The sequence below is a fragment of the Penaeus japonicus genome, unplaced genomic scaffold (genome assembly GCF_977035675.1).
Source record: "Penaeus japonicus unplaced genomic scaffold, GWHDUDI00000001_assembly GWHDUDI00000003, whole genome shotgun sequence".
In the NCBI taxonomy this organism is placed as follows: Eukaryota; Metazoa; Arthropoda; class Malacostraca; order Decapoda; family Penaeidae; genus Penaeus; species Penaeus japonicus.
In genome coordinates, this window is record NW_028234405.1 from 21,272,728 (window position 1) to 21,280,227 (window position 7,500).

Here is a 7,500-nt window from a genome sequence, read left to right on the forward strand (position 1 = left end):
CATAATCATAATCTAATTACTATTGCTAATATCATCGTTATTGCTTTTACTATTTACTAACATTGTTATCATCAATGATAGTTGCACCCTTATCAAAGTAATCATATCTTGCCATAGTATTCATCATATGGTCATTATAATAAAAGAAAATAATAAAGATAATTATATTGCTAAGAATAATGATTATCATCAATACCACCATCGTAATATTCATGATCATTGCCATTACGTTCATGAAATAATTAAAGTTGTTATTTTGATCACTGACATTATAATTTTCACTGGCTTGCAATTATTATCATTGGTCGTGACACCCATAACCAGGATCTGTATCATTACTATTTTGAGTATTATCATTTTATTTACCATTATCAAGCATATAATTTTTTTTATCATAATTATGATTTTTTTTAACCATAGTTAAATTCTCTTTGAAATCATCTGCAATGTGATATCATTGCCTTTTATTACAACTTCTATTTGTATTAATTTTCACTATCACGTTGATTTAATATTTCCTTTAAGATATGGATTATTTTTCTGATTTTTTTTTTATTGATTTATTGATACTTTCTCTATCATGAAGCACTTACTCTTCCGTCTTGGGTGATGATAAGGGCTTGGGCGGAGGTGTGGGCGGTTCCTCTCGCTCCTCCCCTTCCTCCTCCAGACGCCCCGCCCCCATCGCTCCGAGGTCCCGCCCACCGCCTTCCTCCGCCAATCCCGACCTCTCCTCCTCGTCGTAGGCGGAGCGAGCGTGGTCGTAGCTCAGAGGCGATGACACGGATTGGGTGTCGACGTCTTGCTCCAGGTTGGGGGCGTGGGGAGGGGGCGTGGCTGAGGACGAGGACGAGAGGGCGTGGTGGAGGACGTGGTGGTGGCGGTGGATGTGGGCGTGGGGCTCCGGAGGCGAAGGGTGGGCGGGGAAATCGTCGCCGCTGGAGGAGGAGGCGGCGGCGGCGGAGGTCACGGGGGCGTGGCCGTGAGTGGGCGTGTGCGGGCGCGAGGAGGGGGGAGAGCCAGGGGAAGGCGGCGAGGCGACCTCCAGGCTACTGGTGGCGCCCTCGCCCTCGTCAGCGGCCTCGCTCTGGGGAAAGACACCTTGCTATAGGCCTAGGCAAATCACTACTTTGATTTTTTCCTTATTCAGTATTTGGGTTCAAATGTGAAGAACCGCGGATGTGCATCCTTAAGGGACAGGCTTAATCGCTTTCTCTCTCACTATTTCTCTCGCTCCCTCCCTCCCTTCTCTCTCTCTCTCTCCCTCTCTCTCTCTCTCCCTCTCTTTCTCTCTCTCTCTCTCGCTCTCTGTCTCTCTCTTTATATATATATATATATATATATATATATATATATATATATATATATATATATATCTTTCCATCTCTCTCTCTCTTCTCTCCCTCTCTCTCTTTATATATATATATATATATATATATATATATATATATATATATATATATATATATATATCTTTCCATCATTCTCTCTCTTCTCTTCCTCTCTCTCATTTTCCATCTCTTTCTCCGTCTCTCTCTCACTATCTGTCTCTATCTATCTCTATCTCTATCTATCCCTCGCCCTTTCCCTTCACTTCTCCCCCATGGCACTAACCTGTGTCTGAGTGTTCGCGTTCGGGTCTCCTTCCACCACTTCTCTCTTTCTCTGTTCTTCTTTCAGTCTTTCGCTCTTCCTCCATTTGGCTCGACGGTTCTGGAACCAGACCTTAAAGAGAGGGGAAAAATATTAATGCTTTAGTTGCGTTACTGTCGCTCCTCTTGTGATGATAATGATTGGTCCAATGGCAGTGTTGGTAAGGGATTTGATTATGGTGATTGTAGTTTTTTTTTTGTGCTTGTGATCTGAGCTTTATTATTGTTAAGACTAATTTTCGTATATGGTTATCGGCCTATTCATTGTTATTAAAATCCTTGTAGACATATTGGTATCAACTTTATATCTCTTTTCGCATTTGCAAAAGCACGCAACATTCAGCGATACTTTCCCTTGACGCGATAAGACGTTCTATGGACTTTATCGATTACATTTCCATTTCTGTTTAGTTATCAACTGGACATCATTATCCCAAAATTATAAAGAGAATATATTGAAAGATTTCTTTTTAACGCATCTATCGTTGATTTCTCTGCTTATTAGTTTTATTTCGTTTAATTTCGTCTTCAACTTTCATCAAATATTTTTTTTTCGATCTTTTGTCTGTATATTTACCTACGTCAAAATAGTCTGTTTATTTTCTACCCGTTCATTATTATCTGTCTAAACAAAAACAGAGAAATGAACAATACCAACAACAAACAAAAGCAGAATAGAGGAAACATCATCTCATTTCTCAAGAAAAAAGTTCTTGCACTTTTCCCCCCTTTGAGAAATCATATATTCGAATATTTGATCTTAACCTCCGAAAATTCTCTCAAGTCTCGCATTTACCGAAAAAAATAGCAAAAGGAAAAAAAATCAAATAGGATTAATCTTAATAAAGAAAGAAAGAAAAAAGGGAGAGAAACACTTCCACTTTATAATTAATGTTCCAAAGAAACTTTTCGAAAATTCTAACGCAATTCTGGTCCTTCACCCCCCCCCCTTCATCCTCATCCTCCCGTACCCCCTCCCTCTTACCCCCTTCCAACCTCCCCCAAACCCTCCCTTCCGACCCCCCTTCCACCCGCAGCTACCCCCTCCCCCCCAAAAAAAAAGAAAGAAAAAAAAGTCAAACACTAAATTGTTCCACCGACTTTTCATGTCCGTAATTAGTCCCGAACTCGATATGTCAATTAGGAGAAATAAGAAAACCAATTATTGTAATGCATCCGTAATCCATTTTATCCTTCCTCGGCAGTGGAATAAAGTTGACAGAGAGAGAAGAGAGAAGGAGAGCGAGAGAGGCGGAGAGAGAGAGAGAGAGATGGAGGATGAGTGGGTGGGTGGGGGAGAGGGGAGGGAGAGAGGACTGAGGCATGGAGGAGTGAGCGAAAGGGAGGTTGGGAGAAGGAAGGAATTAGAGAGAGAAAGAAATTGAGAGTGAGTGAAGAGTGGGAGAGTGAGGAGTGAGTGAGAGAGAGAGAGAGAGAGGGGGGGGGAGAGAAGAAGAGAGATAGAAAAAGAGAAGGGGAGAAAGTAAGACAGAAACAAATAGACAAACTAGCTATCAGACATAGACAGAGACCGCGCAAGCGAACGAGCAAGAGAGAGAGAGACAGACAGACAAAGAGAGAAAGAGAGAGAGAAATGGAGAGCGGGTAAATTAATTGAAGTTTAGTTTTCGCTGCCGTCACTAGATGTCACTTGAGACTTCGACTCATGAGGGGAAAAAGGTGTATATACTTTTTTCCCGCGCTTTCTATTAACCGTCGCTCTTGCGCGCGATGGCGGCGAGGTTGGCGGGAATCCACGAAATTATATTAGTTTTCTTTTTTGTTCTACTTAGTTTCTTTTGTTCTTTCCTTGTTTGGCTCTTCCTTTGTTATTTTTTTTTCTTTCTCTCTTGTCCTTTCTTCGCTTTGTGTCCCTTTTTCTTCTGCGTGTTGTTCCTCGTCCTCGTCCTTGTCTTCTGCCTTCTCTTCCTTCAACTTTCCCTCTTCCTCTTCCTGCTCCTCCTCTTTTTCCTTTTCCTCTTCCTCCTCCTCATGTCCCTTCTATCTTCATCCAAACCCAAGCCTCCCTTCGCCTCCCTTTCTCTATCTCTCTTACTTCGCTCCTTCTCCCTTCCACCCTAACCCCCACCCCCACCTCCTCCACCTCCACCCCTCCACCTCCACCTCCTTCCCCCGTAGCAAAGGCGAGGACGCCATCAGCGGGGTTAGCAGTTCAGCGAATTCGAATCCCGCCTCGAAAGGGGTTTTCGCGCGGGAAAATGTAATCTGATCAGACAGCAAGGGGATTGAAGACCACTGTTTACGACGGGGTTATGTGCAAGAGGGGGGGTTTTATATTTGTTTTAAGAACTGGATTTCGGAGAGGATTTATGGGGCGGGAGGGAGGAGGGGGAGGTGAGGAGGGAGGCAACAGGGAAAGGGAGGGAGGTAAGGGAGGAGGGAGAGAGAATGGGAGGTAGGGGGGAGGAAAGAGGGAATAAGGGGTGTGTGATAGAAGGTGGGGGTGAGGAAAGAGGGAATAAAAGGGGAGGGAGAGAGGGTGGGAGGTATGGGGGAGGAAAGAGGGAGAAATGGAAGGAGGTAAGGGGTAAGGAGAGAGGGAATAAGGGATGGTAAGGGAGGCAGGGGGAGAAGAGGAGGGAGGAGAGTAAAGAGAGAAAAGGGGGGGGGGGGAAGTAAGGGGAAGAATGAGGGGAGGAGGCAAGGGTAGAAAAGGAGGTGGCGGCAAAAGGGGTGGGGGAAGGGAGGGAGCGAGGAGGATGGGGGAAAAAATAAGGGAGGAGGTTAAGTTATATTTCGAAGGAATGTGGAAATCTTGATAATATTGGAAAATAAGGTGGGAGGAGATTGCGTGTGTGTGTGTGTGTGTGTGTGTGTGTGTGTGTGTGTGTCTGCGTGAGTGTGTGCACGTGAGTGTTTCAGCTGTGTATGATATGAGTCCAAGTTCGTAATAGGTTTAACATTCAAGAGAAAGAACCACGAAACAAAATGGAATGATGAATTCAATCCCATTATGGTACACCGATAAAATTATGTAAAGATAGCTTACGCCTCTCTCCCTCTCGCTCACTTTCTCCCTCTGTCCTCCTCGTCGTCCTTTTCTGATTCTCCTCTTATTACTTTTTCACCTCCCGCATTTCCTCTTTCTGCCCCTCCTCTTCTTCCTTTTCCTCTTCCACATACTTCTACTCTTCTTCCTCTTACTCCCCTTCTTCCTTTTCCTCTTCCTCATCCTTCTCCTCTCTCTCTCTCATATCCTTTCCCTCTTCTTCCTTCTTTTTTCATAGTCATTTCCTTCTATCTCTTTCTCTCCATCTCGTCTCCCATTTTCATTACGTCTCCACTTTCTACTCGCTTTACCTTTCATTCTCTCCCCACTCCCTCTTTTACCCTCTCCTCTCTCCCTCTCGCCCCTCTCACCTCTCCCTCTTTCCTTCCCCTACCCCTTTTCATCCTCTTCACTCCCCCTTTCACCCTCTCCCCTCTCTCGTTTTCCCTTTCACCCTCTTTCCCCCTTTCCCTTTTATCCCCCCAGAGAATTGGGGTCGGACTTGAAGCCACAAGGAAAAGAGAATTTCGAGTCATTGCTTCCTTTTTATATATATATATATCCCCTTCCCATTAATTCGGTCCCGGTAACAAAAGCCATTAATTTTTGTATTAGTCGGACCCCGCGTCGGTTCCCTCTCTCTCCTCGGGGAATTTGATTTTCTTTTTTTTTTATCACATTTTCCCCTTTCTTCGTCTTCTCTTCTTCGTTTTCCCCGATTCGAAATCTTGGAAATCAATTTAATGACAGGGGTTTGTTAGAGGTGTGAGGGGGGGGGGGGAGGTTGTGGTAGGGGAGTGAAGTGAGTGTGGGTTTGAAGTGTGTGTATGGTGGGTGGGTGATGGGGAGGTGGGTGAAGTGTGTTTGTGGGTGTGTGGGGGGGGGGGCATAGGGTGAATTGTATGTGGGTTTGAGGTGGGGGAGGGGGGGAGATGGAGTGTGGGGAGGGGGCAGGGGTGAAGTGTGTGTGTGTGAGGGGGGGGGGTGCGGAGAGGTGAAGTGCATGTGTGTGGGGGGAGGGTAAAAGTGTCTGTATTTGTGTGTGTGTGTTTACTTGTATGTATGCGTCCGTGTGCACGCGCGTGTAGATGACTTTGTCCCCGTCTGTGTACGTAGGCAAAATGTGCCCTCTTAGCACAGACACGAAAGGGTAAACTCACATTCTTCCAAAAATTAAGGAGAGAAAAAAGGCGGATTTCCTTTAGCAGTTCAAAGGGAGTGTGATATCCCTTCCACCCAAAGACAAAGAGGACGGATAGAGAGAGAAAAAAAAAAGACGACATAACGAGAGGGGGAAGAATAAAGAAATAGAAGAAAGAAAAAGATGAAGAGGAGGAAATAAAATAAAAAGAAAATTAACTGGTGGAAGACTTGGAAAAAGAAGAACATTTGATAGAATGAAATGATTCACAAATGAAAGAAAAAACGAAAATGAGGAAGGAGAAAAAGAGAGAAATAAAGAATTAATTGAGCGCCCACCGCCTTGTCGCGCTCGAGGGGATGGTAAAGGGAGAGGAGGAGGAGGAGGAGGAAGAGGAGGAGGAGGAAGTAGAGGTGGAGGAGGAAGAGGAGGGGAGGAAGAGGAAGAGGAAGAGGAAGAGGTGGCGCCGGTGGAGGAGGAAGAAGAGGTGGCGGCGGTGAAGGAGGAGGCGGAGGAGGAGGAAGAAGAAGAGGCGGTGGAGGTGGAGGAGGAAGAATAGGGGGGGTCAATATCTAGTAAGATGAAGGGGGTGGTAGAGAAATACAGGAATAGGAGAGAGGGAGAGAGAGAGAGAGAGAGAGAAAGAGAGAGAGAGAGAGAGAGAGAGAGAGAGAGAGAGAGAGAGAGAGAGAGAGAGAGAGAGAGAAAGAGAAAGAGAGAGAAAGAGAGAGAGAGAGGAGAAGGATGAGGAGCACCAGCAGCGACGAGGGAGGGAGGGAAGGAAAGAGAGAGGATGGAGAGGAGGAGGAGGAGGAGGAGGAAGAGTAGGAGGAGGGGGGGCATGGGGAAGGGGTCCTAAGCAGGAGTCCATCCTCCAAAAGCCAATTTTTCCTCATTTGCATAAAGAAGGTAATATATCTAATTGCGAATTTCATTTTGAGCAGCTAATTCAGGTATTGCCTCAAAGAAATGAAGTGAAAATAAGTCTGCAAGAGTATTCTTTTTTTCTTTCTTTCTTTCTTTCTCTCCTTGAATCGGTTTCTTCCCTTAGGTGGTTGGAGGGGAAGGTGATGGAGGGGGGGGGTAGAGGGTGAGAGGGGGGGATGTGGGAAGGGGGGAAGAGGGGGTAGGGGTTGTAATGAGATCGCCTTTCTTCAGAGACGTTCTGGATCCGCGTTCTGGAAAATTCTTTTTGGGCCGCGTGTGTGTGTGTTAGAGAGAGAGAGAGAGAGAGAGAGAGAGAGAGAGAGAGAGAGAGAGAGAGAGAGAGAGAGAGAGAGAGAGAGAGAGAGAGAGAGAGAGAGAAGGCTTATTTTTGTGTGTTTGTGTGTGTGTGTGTGTGTGTGCGTGTGTGTGGTTCTTATGTGTGAAACGGATTGAGGAAAACAGTGATGCGGTCATATTGTAACTACTTCGGTAACACATTATGCAAGATTATTCAGTAGTTTCACTTCTTTCTACGGTCATCTTGATCTAATTTCTCATTCTCACATGCTCTCTCACTTTCTATTATCATCATGATTACTATTATCATTATCATTATTATTATCATCATTAACATTATTAGTATTACTATTATTATTATTATTATTATTATCATGATTATTATTATTATTATTATTAGCATTATCCTTATCATTACTATTATTATTATTATCATAATTATTATTATCATTATTATCATCATCTTTCTTCTG

General features: G+C 44.4%; 1 protein-coding gene across 1 annotated transcript in view; it reads right to left on the reverse strand.

Annotated features, from left to right (window-relative positions):
- The window catches only part of Drgx (Dorsal root ganglia homeobox), a 91,937-nt gene that overhangs the window by 16,306 nt on the left and 68,131 nt on the right, over positions 1–7,500 (reverse strand). Inside the window, exons 5-6 of the mRNA XM_086531013.1 lie at positions 1,615–1,725; positions 594–1,087 (exon numbers count right to left, since the gene is read on the reverse strand). Of these exons, the coding sequence (XP_086387139.1) occupies positions 594–1,087; positions 1,615–1,725 (605 nt within the window). The remainder of the gene's footprint in view (positions 1–593; positions 1,088–1,614; positions 1,726–7,500) is intronic.